At 43.0% G+C, this 18,134-nt stretch overlaps 1 protein-coding gene across 2 annotated transcripts in view; it reads left to right on the top strand.

Moving 5' to 3' along the window:
- The window catches only part of cblb (Cbl proto-oncogene B, E3 ubiquitin protein ligase), a 180,518-nt gene that overhangs the window by 126,322 nt on the left and 36,062 nt on the right, over positions 1-18,134 (top strand). For both annotated transcript variants that reach the window (XM_055943014.1, XM_055943015.1), the window contains exons 11-12: positions 9,031-9,219; positions 13,190-13,549. In XM_055943014.1, the coding sequence (XP_055798989.1) occupies positions 9,031-9,219; positions 13,190-13,549 (549 nt within the window). The remainder of the gene's footprint in view (positions 1-9,030; positions 9,220-13,189; positions 13,550-18,134) is intronic.

Raw genomic sequence — 18,134 nt, 5'->3', positions numbered from 1 at the left:
AGATCTTAAGGAGCATTAGGTACTGCTACGATTGGCTTGTCCTTCTTTTTGTGAGAAATGACACTGGTCACTATTCATAAAATATAAACAGCCCACCTTACTTTAGATAAGGCCATGCAAAAAATACTTGAATAATGATTAGTAAATGGTTTATAAGGATCTATATTAAACATCTTATGAATGGAGTAATGATTAATAAATGATAAATAAGCAATTTACTCATCCATTATAAATGCTTTATTACGTGGAGTTATTATAAAATGCTACCACAAACCTAAAGTCAGACAACTTTGTAGCGATCTGAGATGTCTTTTGAGCTGCATTCCGTCGATCTGCCATTTGTGCGTGACTTACAGTATCTTTGTTTCACAACTACTTCAGGAGTCGAGGCACGTTCTTCAGGAATTACATTTTACGGATAGAATTTGGTCAGAGAATCCACACCTGGCGTCCCATTCCCCTGATTAGAGGGACAGAAAGAAGTTTAAAAAATAATGATACATATTAAAATAGTAACACCAGGAATAAAATACATAAGTATAAAATGAAATTGTATTTGTCACATGCATCGTAAGCAACATGTGTAGACTAAGCAACATGTGGGACTTATACACACCCATCCCAACGACAACTTGCCTATATACACACCCATCCCAATGACAAGTTGCCTATATACTCACCCATCCCAAACGAGTTGGTGCAAAAAGAGTAAATTCAGATAGTCAGGCTAGCTATTTAACTAACTGTTCAGCGGTCTTATGGCTTGGGGGTAGAAACTTTTCAGCGTCCTGTTGGTTCCAGACTTGGTGCATCGGTACCCGCTTGCCCTGTGGTAGCAGAGAGAACAGTCTATGACTTGGGTGGCTGGGGTCTTTGACCATTTAGCACCTTTCTCTGACACTGATTATTGGAGGAGCTGTATACAGGCAGTACCAGATCACTGTGCAGTGTGTGTGTGTTTACGTGTGTTGTCACTAAGCGTGTGTGTGGGTTTTGTGTGAGTGTGTATATACAGTCCCAATTTTTTTTAGGTTACAGCCTAATTCTAAAATGTATTAAATCTCCAGAAATGTTCAAGTCCAGGCTCTGTCCAGGCCACTCAAGGACATTCAGAGACTTGTCCCGAAGCCACTCCTGTCACGCCCTGATCTGTTTCACCTGTTCCTGTGATTGTCTCCACCCCCTCCAGGTGTCGCTTATTTTCCCCAGTGTATTTTTCCTGTGTTTCCTGTCTCTCTGTGCCAGTTTGTCTTGTATGTTAGTCAAGTCAACCAGCGTGTTTTTCCCCTACTCCTTTCGCTATTCTCTTTTTGATAGTCTTCCCGGTTTGAACCCCAGCCTGACTCTGGACTACTTTCCCACCTGCCTGATCATCCTGCCTGCCCTGACCTTGCCTGCCCTTCAGTACCTTTTGGACTCTGAACTGGTTTTGACCCTTTAGCCTGTCCACGACCATTCTCTTGCCTTACCCTATTGGATTAATAAATATTGTAAGACTCCAACCATCTGCCTCCTTTGTCTGCATCTGGGTCTCGCCTGTCATGATAACTCCTGCATTGTCTTGGCTGTGTGCTTAGGGTCGTTGTCCTTTTGGAAGGTGAACCTTCGCCTCCCAGTCTGAGGTCCTGAGCGCTCTAGAGCAGGTTTTCATCAAGGATTTCTCTATACTTTGTTCCGTTCATCTTTGCCTCAATCCTGACTAGTCTCTCAGTCCCTGCCGCTGAAAAACATCCCCACAGCATGATGCTGCCACCACTATGCTTCACCGTAGGGATGGTGCCAGGTTTCCTCCAGATGTGATGCTTCGCATTCAGGCCAGAGTATTTAATCTTGGTTTCATCTGACCAGAGAATCTTGTTTCTCATGGTCTGAGAGTGTTTTGGTGACTTTTGACAAACTCCAAGCGGGCTGTCATGTGCCTTTTACTGAGGAGTGTCTGGCCACTCTACCATAAAGGCCTGATTGGTGGAGTGCTGCAGAGATGGTTGTCCTACTGGAAGGTTCTCCAATCTCCACAGAGGAACTCTAGAGCTCTGTCCGAGTGACCATCTGGTTCTTTGTCACCTCCCTGACCAAGGCCATTCTCCCACAATTGCTCAGTTTGGCTGGGTGGCCAGCTCTAGGAAGAGTCTTGGTGGTTCCAAATTCTTCCAGTTAAGAATGATGGAGGCAACTGTGTTCTTGGGGACCTTCAATACTGCAGACATTTTTGGTACCCTTCCCCAGATCTGTGCCTCGACACAATCCTGTCTTGGAGCGCTATGGACAATTCCTTCGAGCTCATGGCTTGGTTTTTATGCACTGTCAACTGTGGGACCTTATACATACAGGTGTGTGCCTTTCCAAAACAATCAATTGAATTTACCACAAGTGGACTCCAATTAAGTTGTAGAAACCTCTCAAGGATGATCAATGGAAACAGGATGCACTTGAGCTCAATTTCGAGTCTCGTAGCAAAGGGTATGAATACTTATGTAAATAAGGTATTTCTATTTTTTTTATTATACATTTGCAAAACCTGTTTTCGCTTTGTCATTATGGGGTGTTATGCGTAGATTGCTGATGGTTTTTTTTCTCATCCATTTTAGGTTAAGTCTGTAATGTAACAAAATGCGTAAAATGTTAAGTGGTCTGATTACTTTCCGAAGGCACTGTATTGTGTATATATAAAGTCTTGCGAGTGTGCATTGAGTCAGTGCAAGATACGGTTCGTGCAGATATTCCGGGTAACCATTGAATTAACTATTTAGCAGTCTTATGCCTATCTTATGGCTTGGGCGTAGAAGCTGTCTCGGAACCTGTTGGTCCAAGAGCTGATGCTCCAGTACCGTTTGTGTCACGCCCTGACCTTATTTATCTATGTTTTCTTTATTATTTTGGTTAGGTCAGGGTGTGACTAGGGTGGGTATGCTGGTTTTGTATTGTCTAGGGTTTGTTGTATGTCTAAGGGTTTTGGTAGTCTAGGTATATGTAGGTCTATGGTGGCCTGAATTGATTCCCAATCAGAGGCAGCTGTTTATCGTTGTCTCTGATTGGGGATCATATTTATTCCCTTTTGGTTTTGTGGGTTCTTGATCTATGTTTAGTTGCCTGTCTGCATTATCCATATTAGCTTCACGGTTCATTTTGTTATTTTGTTCGTTTGTTCAGTGTTCGTTCTTTTAATAAAGAAGAATGTACGCTTACCACGCTGCGCCTTGGTCTCCTCCTTACGACAGCCGAGACAGTTTGCCGGATGGTAGCAGAATGAACAGTCTATGGCTTGGGTGGCTGGAGTCTTCGACAATTTTTTGGGGCCTTCTTTTTAAATTTAAATAAAAATGTAAAAAATTATCCCCTTTTCTCCCCAATTTTCGTGGTATCCAATCGCTAGTAATTACTATCTTGTCTCATCGCTACAACTCCCGTACGGGCTCGGGAGAGACGAAGGTCGAAAGCCATGCGTCCTCCGAAGCACAACCCAACCAAGCCGCACTGCTTCTTAACACAGCGCGCCTCCAACCCGGAAGCTAGCCGCACCAATGTGTCGGAGGAAACACCGTGCACCCGCCCCCCTCGGTTAGCGCGCACTGCGCCCGGCCCGCCACAGGAGTCGCTGGAGCGCGATGAGACAAGGATATCCCTACCGGCCAAACCCTCCCTAACCCGGACGACGCTAAGCCAATTGTGCGTCGCCCCACGGACCTCCCGGTCGCGGCCGGCTGCGACAGAGCCTGGGCGCGAACCCAGAGACTCTGGTGGCGCAGCTAGCACTGCGATGCAGTGCTCTTGACCACTGCACCACCCGGGAGGCCCTGGGGTCTTCTTTTGACACTCATGATATGGAAGTCCTGGATGGCAGGGAGCTCGGCCAGAGTGACGTACTGGACTGTCCACACCACCCTCAGTAGCGCTTTGCGGTTGAGGGAGGTGCATTTGCCAAACCAGGTGGTGATGCAGCCAGTCAAGAAGCTCTCGATGGTGCAGTTGTAGAGCTTTTCGTGGATAAGCGGGACCATGCCAAATCCTTTCAGCTTCCTGAGGGGGAAGAGGAGCTGTCGTGCCCTCTTCACTACTGTGCAGGTGTGTGTGGACCATGTTAAGTCCTTAATGATGTGGACGCCAAGGAACTTGAAGCTCTGTACCTGCTCCACTACCGCCTCATCAATGTAGATATAGGCGTGCTCTCCCCTCTTTTTCCTGTAGTCCACGATCAGCTCCTTGGTCTTACTGACGTTGAGCGCGAGGTTGTTGTCCTTGTAACACACTGCTAAGTCTCTGACCTCTGTGGTGGCTAATTTCTGCATTACCAAATGAGGAGAGTTACAAACTTCACACACCAGTCAGAGTTATACTTAAACTACATCTTTAATAATAAGAGCTTTGCAATAGCACTTTGACTTTCAATGATGCGCCATTTCTAATGAACCACTGAAAGTGACAACACAAAAGTACAAAGACATTTTATAGCCAAGATACACCCCTCTCAATCTATATGACAAAGAACAGATACATAGAATGGTCACAAGGTTAAGATTTGTATGAAAGATATCTATAAAACATAGCAGACAGTTACTGCTGTGTCAATAGTTTTCATTATAAAGACCTGTGTCTGGCCCTCCTACTCCAAAAGGGAACCGTCTCTCCCTGGTACGGTATAGAACAGAACCATTAGCTCATGTTCTCTGGAATGTTCTTTAGGCTTTATTACCCAAAGACATCGTAAATCTCCTCTGTCAGTGCTATCTCATAGAGGCCCTCCTCAGTAAAACACACACACAATATTTAACAGAATACTCTATTCTGTAGAATAAAACAACCATTATAATACAATACAAGCATTATAACATAATCTTGCAATTTCCACGACACCTCCTCCCTGTAGGCTGTCTCATCGCCGTCGATAATCAGGCCTACCACCGTTGTGTTGTCAGCAAACTTGATGATGGTTTTGGAGTCGTGCATGGCTACGCAGTCGTGGGTCGACAGGGAGTACTAAGCACACACCTTGAGGGGCCCCCGTGTTGTGGGTCAGCGTAGCGGGGGTGGTGTGCCTACCCTCACCACCTAGGACCGGCCCGTCAGGAAGTCCAGGATCTATTTGCAGAGGGAGGTGTTCAACTACAGGGGGATAGTGATTTAGGCAGGTTACCTTGGAGTTCTTGGGAACAGGGACAATGTTGGTTAGCTTGAAACATGTTGGGATTACAGACTGGGACAAAGAGAGATGAAACATGTCAGAGAAGACACTTACCAGCTGGTCTGGACATGCTTTGAGAATGCGCACTGGTATTCGGTCTGGCCCGGCGACCTTGTGAGTGTTGACCTGTTTAAAAGTTTTACTCACACCGAGAGCGAGATCACACAGTCATCCAGAACAACAGTGGCTTTCATGCAAGACTCTGTTCTTGCTTCGCAGTAAAGGTCTTCATGGATACAAAAAGTTGTAACTGTTCCAAAATGGATCCGTGGCTTTCCCACCCGACCTGATGAGCATAAATAAATAAAAAACAGAGACACGTACCGAATGGACCTGAGGACAGTCAGACCCGTTCCGAAAAGGACCCAAAAAGACCTGTGGCTGGTTCAGATCCGAGAGTAGAAAGAAAGAGAGAAAGAAACCTCTAACTGGGTGCTGCTAGTGCCATCAATAAACAAGTGATATTAACCAAATGTTCCACAGTTTCATGTCCTTAACTGCCTATAATATATAAAAAAAACACTGTTTCGATGTGTAGCATATTAACAACTTTATAGTCTATTGTTTTATTGGTTTTTACTTTCCTAAAACAATAATTTTCTACCTCATGGTTCAGCTGTCAGAGATTTGAGCGCTAAATGCATCAGAACATTGAATGCATGTAGGCCTATAGGCCTAGGCGTCCACTGAATGATACTCATATAAAAATATTAAAAAATATATATATATAAATATATATATATATATATATATATATATATATATATATATATATATATAAAAAAAAAAAATGTAATTGTCCTAGCCCTGCAGAGACCGAATGAAAGATAGAGATTTGCTGGCGCCATTTTCCCGACATCGACATGGATTTCTTTAGACTTGTCAGATAGGCTACTTCTGCTGTACAGATATAGGCGTACAGAAGGAGGCTAAGTTCAACTATCAGAGTCAGTTGGAGTGCCAGTATGCACTGCCTTCATAGGCCTGCGGTAGCTAAGCCTTCACAAAAGTCACTTAACTGTATTAGGGTAAAAGTAATCAGCACAGCAGGGCCGCCGGCAAACGTGTGGCATGCCGGCATTTGCCCCACCACAATTGACTTGGTTTAATAAAAAATATTGACACAGAAGCGTTGGAAAGAGGGACAAAGTAAAGTTGTTTAGACTGAGTCGCCTCGTGATTTGTTTGACAGGATTTTAATGTTTTCATCCATTCCATGATTTTTTTTTTAACCATTAGAACAATTCTGATCCCATCATAGCCTGTATAAAACAGTGTTTTACAGGTGATTTATTCCTATGGCATACTTGGAGTTTTACTTGGTTAGGTTAGGCTACCAGATAAGGAAAAACTCTGGGCCCCAGGAAAAACATTTCCCCCCACCACTCTGGGACTTGTTGTGCCACCTCTGTAATTACCAGACAATGTTAGAAATGAAAAAACATATTCTATTTGTATGATTTACTATCTCAGCATTTTGACTTACGTAGCTAAACATTTTTAGATAGTATCAACGTTTAAAAAAATGGTGGAGGAATATGGGCTTCCAAAGTTTTACGTGGCTCAGTGCAGCCTTCTGACAGCAGCTACTGTGACAATTTCAGAATGTAACAGGCTGTTACTGCACTTTCAGGTCAAACAATTTTTAGCCATTTCAAAAAAAATTGCTCTGCTATTACCATTTATACTGTAGGAGTATTGCGTTTGACACAATTATTTTTTACACTGGAGGGGGGCACTCGAGACGTGATAATTTCGCAAGTTTACACAAAAGTATTATCTCTCGAGAATCGATAACTCTCGAGAACCTCTAGAAAATGGCCCTTTGCTATCGCCAATGTGAAACGGTCTAAAAGTGTGATCTTGGACAAAGTATGACTATGGCCTCAGTGCTCACTCACCTTAACTGTGGTCCCGTGTGGCTCAGTTGGTAGAGCATGGCGCTTGCAACGCCAGGGTTGTGGGTTCAATTCCCACGGGGGGACCAGGGTTCAATACCCACGGGGGGACCAGGATGAATATGTATGAACTTTCCAATTTGTAAGTCGCTCTGGATAAGAGCGTCTGCTAAATGACTTAAAATGTAAAAATGTTAACTCAATAGCTGTCAAGTAGAATTACCCAGCGATTAATGAAATGGACTACTGCCATTTATCTACGTATCTACTAACTAAATATGCAGGACGTTGAACTTGTGTGTCAGAATCACAGAAGAGGATAGTTGTATTTTGTGTTTTTTTTTTATGCAGGTCTGGTCAAACTATGATGAGTTACTAAGCATTCTGTCAGTTAAATTGCTGTCTGGTATAAAAAAAATGTAGCGTCAGTTCAATTGCTCTTTGGTATTAAAAAAAAGTCAAGTCAGCGCAATCTCAGAAATGCCACATTTCAGGATTCAAAACAGTACTTATCATGTCATGAAACAGCATGCTGTGCCAGGAAGAGAATGAATCCTGTTCAATGCTACGGACTCTGGTGATTAAGTGGCTAATGCTGATTAGCCAAAGAGTAAGTGTCGTCCAACCCCGGAATGCCGAGTTTGCCTCAGCACTTACAGTACCAGTCAAAAGTTTGGAAACACTTACTCAATCCAGGGTTTTTCTTTATTTTTACTGTTTTCTACATTGTAGAATAATAGTGAAGACATCACAACTATGAAATAACACATATGGAATCATGTAGTAACCAAAAAAGTGTTAAACAAATCAAAATATATTTTAGATTTGAGTTTCTTCAAAGTAGTCACCCTTTGCCTTGATGACAGCTTTGCACACACTTGGTATAATTTTTTTAATTTCACCTTTATTTAACCAGGTAGGCCAGTAGAGAACAAGTTCTCATTTACAACTGCGACCTGGCCAAGATAAAGCAAAGCAGTGCGGCAAAAACAACAACACAGAGTTACACATAAACAAATGTGGGAGTCAATAACACAATAGAAAAATCTATGTACAGTGTGTGCAAATGTAGAAGAGTAGGGACGTGAGGCAATAAATAGGCCATAGAGGTGAAATAATTACAATTTAGCATTAACACTGGAGTGATAGGTGTGCGATTTACAGATGGGCTGTGTACAGGTACAGTGATCGGTAAGCTGCTCTGACAGCTGAAGCTTAAAGTTAGAGAGGGAGATCTAAGTCTCCAGCTTCAGTGATTTTTGCAATTCGTTCCAGTCATTGGCAGCAGAGAACTGGAAGGAAAGGCGGCCAAAGGAAGTGTTGGCTTTGGGGATGACCAGTGAAATATACCTGCTGGAGCGCGTGCTACGGTTGGGTGTTGCTATGGTGACCAGTGAGCTGAGATAAGGTGGAGCTTTACCTAGCAAAGGCTTATAGATGTCCGGGAGCCAGTGGTTTTGGCGACAATTATGTAGCGAGGGCCAGCCAACGAGAGCATACAGGTCGCAGTGGTGGGTAGTATATGGGGCTTTGGTGACAAAACAGATGGCAATAAGGCACGTTTCACTCCAGCAGCAACCAATGAGCTGTTTGAGAAGCTGTAGCAGGAGCTCTCGTGCACATGTGATAAACATAACAACTAACGAAAATACACACGTACCAATTTAATTCCACTAAATGATGCAAATTAACCTATAGACCGATAAGCATGACCGGTCAAATGTATTTCCATCGATGAATAGGCAAAAAAAAACAGATTTTGTAACAAGATTTTTCCTTCTTATTTTTTGGACAATTGGCCAGCGGCAGTTTTTTTATTATCTGCTTTTCATAATTCTTATAGGCCAAAATCCGGCTAATGGAAACCCAGTTAGACATGTATTTCAGTGTCTATGACTGCCACATGGGTATTCTTAAAAACCTGAACTTGTTCTTTTGTTCTTTCCATATCAGCAGTGTGCCGAACAGCAGAACTCCCCCGTGATGTCGCCAAACTCCTCCCCGGTGGCCCAGAGGAGGAAAGCCCATGCTGAGGCCCTCAGCATCCAGCACCTCAGCCTGCCCCCCGTACCCCCTCGCCTGGACCTCATCCAGAAGGGCGTAATCCGATCCCCCTCTGCCAGCCCCTCCAGCTCCCCGAAGGTGGGTTAGGGTTGTTAGGTTCTAAATAACAGGGTACAAACCGACGGACAACTATAAAAGCTCAAACCAAGTTTATTCACCCAAAAGGGTCAGACAGCTGATCCATATTCACACAAGTACTGGTATTTAACCCTTTCTCCTATGCTGAGCATTCTCCTTACACATCTGAACAGCCAATACACGTCTTTTGCGATACAGAACTTTAGTGATATCTGTTCTTCCTCACTTCATCTAAGCTGACCTCTGCCCAAATTCCTCACTCCTCCCCAACTCACGGCTGTCCTGTTGACTTGTACCAGACTGTGGCCATTCTCCTCCCATTGGATCCCTGATGGCTAACAATAATATATCCTGACAGAATGTAAATGTTCTACATTCCCCTCTCTCCCTCAGTGACATTAATAAGGATACTTCATATTTTCAAGTTTCGAACTCAGAACCCATCAGGATGTACCATATGTCTATGGGGTGTACAGCCTAAACCCCATTCAGATTCAGATTGTTTAATAGTCACACGTACAGGGTGAACAGTGAAAATCTGAAACTGCAGGTTTGCACTCCACATCGACACCCATTTTATACTATTGTGCTGACCCAAACTATTTTGGCTCACTTTTGAGCTCACTCTATCAACAGAATTCAACCAGAAAGTAGGAACCGGAAAGTTTGGACTGACGATACAGTGCTTCAGTGTTTTATACTTTTTAAAACGCTTGAAATCAAGCTTTATTTATAGAGCACATTTCAGAAATGAATGCAACGCAATACGCTTCACAGGAAAATACATAAATAACAAAACTTAAATATTTACTACACAAAAAACAAAAGAATAACAATAAAAACTGAAAGACAAAAAAAGCACCCTAACAAAAACATCGCTAAAAAGTTTTGTTTTAAGATTTCTTTTAAAAATGTCCACAGTTTCGGTCCCCCTCAGGTTATCTGGTAGTCTTGGTCAGTACCCGTGTTGCAGCATTCTGTATGTTTTGTAGTTGACCAATGGCTTTCTTGGGTAGACCAGACAGGAGAGCATTACACGGAACCCAAACCGGCACGCAGGTTAAAATATCAAAGCAAACTCGGAACCAATTACATTAATTTGGGGACAGGTTGAAAAGCACTAAACATGTATGGCAATTTAGCTAGCTAGCTTGCACGTGCTAGCTAATTTGTCCTGGGATATAAACATTGGGTTGTTATGTTACCTGAAATGCACAAGGTCCTCTACTCCGACAATTAATCCACACATAAAACGGTCAACCGAATCGTTTCTAGTCATCTCTCCTCCTTCCAGGCTTTTTCATCTTTGAACTTATATGGTGATTGGCATCTAAACTTTCATAGTATTGCCACGACGACCGGCAAAACAGTTCGTCTTTCAATCACCCACGTGGGTATAACCAATGAGGAGATGGGAGAGGCAAGACTTGCAGCGCGATCTACATCAGAAATAAGAATGACTTCTATTTTAGCCCTTGGCAACGCAGTCGCTCGTTGGCGCACGCGGGCAGTGTGGGTGCAATAATTGAATAACATGGATTTGTATATTTATTTTGCAAGGCTCACGCACTCTACTTGTCCGGTCTGGTCAGCATGTTACAGTAGTCAAGCCTTCTTGTAATAAAAGCATGGAGGAGTCTCTCTGTATCAGCCTGAGAGAAACGGACGCACCTTGGCAATGTTCATGTGGTAAAAAGCTATTTTGGTCACATTCCTAATGTGGGATTCGAAATTGAGTTCAGAATCTAAAATGACACCTACGTTTTTTACCTGGTGTTTTATCTTTATTACCTGTGAATTCAAATCTGCTTCCAGATTCTCTCTCTGTGCTTTGGCTCCAATAATACGTACCTCGGCCTTGTCTTGATTTAGCTGGAGGAAGTTGTGAGCCATCCAAGTATTTAAATCACTAATACAGTCTAATGATTTATCCGTGGAGCTGAAAACCTCTGGGGACACAGAAATGTAATGTTGTGTAGCAGTGAAAGTCAATGTCATGCTCGCTGATAACACTGCCAAGGGGTACATATATAAACTGAACAGTACCGGACCCAAAATTGAACCTTGCGATACCTTGCCACATGTGATATCTATTTTCTCTGGGTTATGTTCACAATTGGTGACAAAAAAAACTCTCGACCCGGTTCAATAGGTCCTAAACCAATTTAGAACTGGACCGTAGAGGCCAACCCACCTCTCCAGTCTGTCCAGAAGGACATCATGGTCAGCAGTGTTGAATGCAGCACTTAAATCAAAGAGTACTCGGACAGAGAGCTGTTTGGCATCTGTGTTGGCTTAAAGGTAATTTACCACTTTAACTAAGGCTGTCTCTGTGCTGTGGTGGGCATGAAAACCAGATTGTAATTTTTCACTTAGCTATATATTTTGTATTTCTAACACTCGTACCTGTATACATGTTGAAAATGGCAGATTTGGGCACTACTAGGCTTCTAAATTTGGACGTAGTGGCTGTACAGTAACATGCTATACATGACACCAGAGCTCTGGCTTTGCGCATCATCAGCGCCGTATGGGTTTTGACTGACACCCGTTCTGAACTTGAGCACCGCGCGGGACAAGAACTTACCCCGTCCTTCGCGGTAATTAGGGACATTTTGAAAAATGTTGTAAATGTAGATGACATGATGTATTTTGTAAGATGAGACGTTGAGGATGATAACAAATGCTGCGTTGTATATATCATACGTACACGAAAGTCAAACACCCGTCAGTCCAAATGTGCCCTTCACATTTCCAAATCGTAAAACTCATGTCATATACAGTGTTAACGTTTATTTACCACCATGTTTTATGTACAGTTACAAGACGACGTGGCGTTGATGTTCTGAATAGAACGAGCCTGCTTTTTTTTATTGTGAAGTAAATTCACCTGAATGCACTCATGACCCCTTTCTATGCACACACAAATACCCATCTGTTTCTCTGAACTGTAATATCTGTAATATCATATTTTATACTTATACTTATGTATTTATACTTAGCTAGTCATGTGGCAATAGAACAAGATTTGCAATTATGCCCAACTGACCCAAATTGCGATTTATAATGGACTTTTTGGGGGGATTAAGTAAACAAAAACAGTGATTGTGTGATGGCGGGGATAGAGGGTTGTCTTGTCTTTTAAAACTAGTGATATCTGTTTGTTTTTTGCATGGGCTGTGTCTCAATCTACCGCATCCGCCGTGTTCGGCCTTGCACATTTGCGGTGGAAGGTGGCAAGGCTACAGCCGTGTTTGCCATACCAGGAGGCATCACAAAAATTGTCTTTCCCACCTCAGACATAGGACTGACACTTTAAAACATACGTCCTTTTGATGTATGTTTGGACTGTCTGTTTTTCCATGTATGAATCTGTTATTCAGTGCGTTTCTATGGGCTAATAGCAGTAAGGCTAAATTCAATGTTTCATCCCCAAAATGTTTTTTTTTAAACCTAAAGGGGTCCTAAAATTCTAAATCAATAGCTAAATGATCCATGGTATGAGCTTCTTTAAACAATTCCATATGTTAGCTTAGTGGGGTTAGCACTTTGCGATAACTGCTGGTATAAAAATACTTTATTTAAAATGTTTACTCAACCTTTTATTTAAACAGGCAAGTCAATTAAGAACATATTTGTATTTACAATGATGGCCTAGCAAGAGGCAAAAGGCCTCCTGTGGGAACAGGGGCTGATTAAAAAAAAAACACAAAAAAACAATGTAAGACAGAAATAACATAGACCGAAAACACTAGCAACAGCACAAATACAACAGCAAACAATCAAAGTGTGTGTGTGTGTGTGTGTGTGTGTGTGTGTGTGTGTGTGTGTGTGTGTGTGTGTGTGTGTGTGTGTGTGTGTGTGAAACAACATGCTTCCTTCATAAAATACATTTGATTGATATGTCGTCCTGCTTCAACACTGTTTATATCTGTGTAGTGTAAAATGAACACATGCCCTCCTCCCCAAGTCCTCTCCAGGGCTGGACAGAAAGCAAGACAAGCCTTTGCCTGCTCCCCCGCCCCCCAAGAGGGACCCTCCGCCCCCACCACCTCCTGAGCGCCCACCACCCATCCCACCAGATGGATGTGTCTCCTTGGACCCGTCCTCCACCGTGCCCTGTGACCCCGCGCTACCCCCTGAGGCCTGGTGCCCCAAAGAGAGCCCCCTGGTGGACCCCCACAAAACGAGGACAGGGGCTGACCGCTCCTCCAAGCTGGTCCACTCTGCCCAGTCTGATGGCAACGGTAGACCACTCAGCTGGCCCTTGGCGGATGCAGGCATTGGCGGCTCGCATCCCAGAATAGAGGCCCTCATGGAGAACCCCAAGGTAAGAATCACTAGGGTTCTGTTAGCGCACATGTTATACAACAATTACATTTTTGCATCTGAGCTCCTAGAGTGGCGCGGCTCTCCTTTTATTTTTCGGTTTTCTACTCCGCTAGCCAGCACCTCGCCTAAAGAGGAGTGCGTTTCTTTTTTCTTCTAGATACAACATTTTGAAAACATTACAATACATTCACAACACATTTCACAACACATTAAGTGTGTGCCCTCAGACCCTTACTCTACTACCACCATCTATAACACAAAATCCATGTGTGCGTGTGTGTGTGTAGTGCGAATGTTATCGTGTGTGTGTGTATGCATATGTTCGTGTCTCATTCACGGTCCCCGCTGTTCCATAAGGTGTAATTGTATCTGTTTTTTTTATATCAAATTGTACTGCTTGCGTCAGTTACCTGATGTGGAACAGAGCTCCATGTAGTCAGGGCTCTATGTAGTACTGTGCGTCATTCACCACAACAGGGACTGTTCTTGCAAGTGTTGGGGTTTGTGAGATAATTGAGTTGATTTATGCATTTGCAACATAGAAACGTGGTTTGCTGAATATTAGCTGATTTTCACCTTGGTTCTGTGTATCTCTCGCTCACTCATTTGAACTCTTTTTCTCAAATACACCCACAAACAAACAAAAACATCATAGGGGCATGTTGCTATTATTCTAACAATAGGTAAGACTTTATAATAACTCCACACAATGAAGCATTTCTAATGGATTAGTAAATAGTGGGTTATTGAGAAAAAATCCACTGGGGCTGAGTCACTTGATCCCTTTTTGCAGCAGCTTTCTGGCAGCACAAGTCCTCCCCCTACACAAAGAAGGCAATCCTTCTGACTTGGACAACTACTGTCCGATTTACAAGTTTTCTTGCCTTGTCAAAGTTTTACACTCCCTGGCCAACTCTCAGCTCAACTGTTTAAACGTCTTAATGAGCACCAAGCTGGTTTTACACCTGTACACAGCACTATTTCGGTGGCTACACTTGTCTTAGATTATGTGCCATTACAGACCATACAAATCATTGTGCTGCCTTATTTATTGACCTGTCCAAGGCATTTGATACATTTGACCATGTCTGACTTGTTCAAAGCTTGTCTGAAATAGGCCGAGATCAGGCATCTTGCAATTGGTTCAAGAACGATCTGACGGACAGGATAAAATGTGTGCTTACTGACGATATCAAATGTAGTTTCCTCGATTTTACGAAAGGTGTGCCGCAGGGATCTATTTCGTGCCCTGTTCTCTTCACTATTTATATAAATAATATTGGTCTATCTGTATCATTCATCTCTACGCGGATGATAGTTATTTACTCCTGTGTTCCCTCAGTACAGCAGGTACATGCAGTGAGTCTGTGTGCATTTTTACATTTACATTTGAGTAATTTAGCAAAAGCTCTTATTCAGAGTGAGTTACTGGAGCAAGTAGGGTTGAATGCCTTGCTCAATGGCACATTGGCTCGGGGATCGAACCAGTGACCTTTCAGTTACTGTCCCACTGCTGTTAACCGCAGGGCTAGTTTCAGCACCTGTATTAGTGGGGAGGGCTGCTGATGTGGGTCTGGACAATTTATTAATAACCAGATAATTGTTTGGTGATAAACATAATACAACATGTTAATGTTTTATTTACACCCACGTTTTTACCCCAGTTTGCATATGTCTGTTTTTCTGTGTCTTTGTGTGTCTATCAGTGTTTGTGTGTGTTTGTGTGTGTTTGTGTGTGTGTGTGTGTGTGTGTGTGTGTGTGTGTGTGTGTGTGTGTGTGTGTGTGTGTGTGTGTGTGTGTGTGCTGGTCAAGGGCTAGTGTATGGGTTGGGCTAGTGTATGGGTTGTAAGGCCAGGGTGACGTCTGGGTATGAATCCTACACCCCATTTTCCAAATACCTTAACCTGTGAGAATGCTTGCAGTTGTGATGAGCTAGTCAGGAGGGGGGGGGGGGGTTACGTGTCTGCGTGTATTGGTGGGGAGGGGCTGATGACGTGGGTCTGGACAGTTTAACTCTAAAAATGCTCAGTTGCCAAATCTTGTGATTCACGAGGGGGCGAGACTTCACACCAGGGTTGAAACATCACACCCACTGTTCTGAATGGGTTTGATATGTAGGTACTTAAGAGTTCAAATCATGTTAAATGTCCAAGACAGCTGGAGACACCTTCCTAAATTATTGGAGTGATAATGGCTGGTTTGTGTGACCCCTCTTTCTCCAGGCAGCTTTGTTATGACTTTAACTAGGCTAGTACTGATAGACAGATAAGACCTGGGTTCTATCAGGTGAGGCGTATATATATAGATGAGTGGCAGTAGTGGAGAAGGGGGTGTATGGGTAGCATGTAAGCCTACAGGACACTGTATGGGTATCACTATGAGTCAGTACGCCCATGAACGATATAGGGGTAAGATATACCATGAGACTGTATATGTACCATGTATAGAACAGTGTGGTGCCTCCACCTAATAATCATAAACAGGTTAAAGGTTATATCCAGCTCATTAGGAAACTAAATGATAGACCCACTATCACGTGTCAACTGTGTTGAAGTAACAATGTTTATTACAGCAACAGGGGCAGGCAAACGACAGGTCAAGTCAGGCGGGAGTCGATAATCCAGAGTAGTGGGGCAAAGGTACAGGACTGCAGGCAGGCTCAGGGTCAGGTCAGGCAGAGGTTGGTAATCCAGAGTAGGGGCAAAGGTACAGGACGGGTCAGGGGCAGGCAGAGTGGTCAGGCAGGCGGGCTCAGAGTCAGGACAGGCAAAAGTAAATACAAGGAGAGTGAGATAAAGGGAGACTGGGGAAAAGCAGGAGCTGAGACAAACCGGTGGTTGACTTGACAAACAACTGGCAACAGACAAACAGAGAACACAGGTATAAGTACCCAGGGGATAATGGGGAAGATGGGCGACACCTGGAGGAGGGTGGAGACAAGCACAAGGGCAGGTGAAACAGATCAGGGTGTGACACCCACACAATGACAACAGAATTACCTTTTTCTTCCACGTTAGTGGACTTTAATAAAATTAAAGATAATGGTCCAAAATAGAACAGAACAAAAATTTAAGAACATAGCAATTATCAAAAAGGACAATGAACCACCAGAGGACCACAGAATAATATTGGACCTAGTAAAACCTGAGATGAATTGTAAATGGTATAATGTTGAAATCAAAAAATGAGAAAATGATTCGAATAAGACATATATCAAAAATCAACAGTATAGCAATTGTACAACCACATATCAAATATTGATCAAACCCTGTAAACAGGTGAAACCAGGGGGGATTAAAAGGACTGTAGCTAACGTTGCTTTCCCAATTTAGAACCTTATTACGCTGAAGCTGGTTTGAAACTGGTACCAGTATATATATAGGTTCCTTGAAGACGGCAGATAGTGAAGTTAAAACACCTGAGAGCTCTCAACTAAAGTCTTACAATCAATAAAACCTTGGGGCGCCCCAAAATTAATATAGAAAAGTTTGGTCCTTGGACACGGAGGGGTTAAACACAGAGGGGTTAAACACTAATGTTACCGTCCATCCAAAGGTGAACTGGACAGAGGGAGCGTAGCCAGCATCCGTCAACGAGAGGGCCAATGATTCCATGGGATTTAGCAGGTGAAAGTAACAACCAGAGAGCTCCATCGATGCCAAGAGGTAATTGAAGAACAACTGCAGGTAGCCGGTGATGATGTAGTCATAGATCATTAGGATGCTGATGGTAGTGTAGCTAGCTAGCTAGCTTAGCTAGCTGTACCAACTAGCTTGGCTAGCCAGGAGGTTCTTCATCTGTCTCTCGAGGATGATGGCGAATCCGGTGACTACAAAATTAAACAAGAATAGCGAGTGAGGAGCTGGCTACCCTCATACTGTCCCTCTAGCGAACTCTGTCGTTGTTCCCCAAAATCACCTCAGTCCAATTTGCGCACACCCGGCAAAACTCCCTCACAGTAGGGCTGTTGTGGTGAACGTATTACCGCCACACCGGCGGTCACGAGTCACGAAGGCAGTCAAATTCCCCATGACCGTGTAATCATGGTAATTAGGCTTCTTCAAGCTCCGATTATGCTACATTCTCCCTCTAATCACTCTGATATCAATGCAAATGTATTCTAAAATTGAATTACACACTTCATGAGCTCATGTTGCGCAACATTTCTAAAGGCTATGGAATTGCATGAGAAAACAGAGTGATGGCTGTTTATAAAAATAGGAGGATCAGCTTTCTATAGGCTGACAATATGTATTTCTCAACTTTCCTAACATTAAGCACATTGCTTATATTTACAACAGGAGTATAGACTACCTGGCTAGCATGAAAATAAACCACAGGGAAAGCGTCCTCCATTCGCTATTTAAGTGCATAAATTACATGATGTACATCCCATCATTGTAAATAAGAATTTGTTCTTAACTTACTTGCCTAGTTAAATAAAATAAAAAATATATAAAAATGCCGGTGCATGATAATGGTCCATTTTAAATCAAAGACGAGTTTAAATCAAGAAAAATCTGATGGGTGACCATATTAGCAATTTTTTTTCTATTGTGTTACTGACTGTACGTTTGTTTAT

The sequence above is a fragment of the Salvelinus fontinalis genome, chromosome 13, assembly GCF_029448725.1.
Source record: "Salvelinus fontinalis isolate EN_2023a chromosome 13, ASM2944872v1, whole genome shotgun sequence".
Lineage (NCBI taxonomy): Eukaryota > Metazoa > Chordata > Actinopteri > Salmoniformes > Salmonidae > Salvelinus > Salvelinus fontinalis.
Note: the sequence above shows the minus strand (reverse complement) of the source record. Positions and strands in the feature narration are given on the sequence as shown.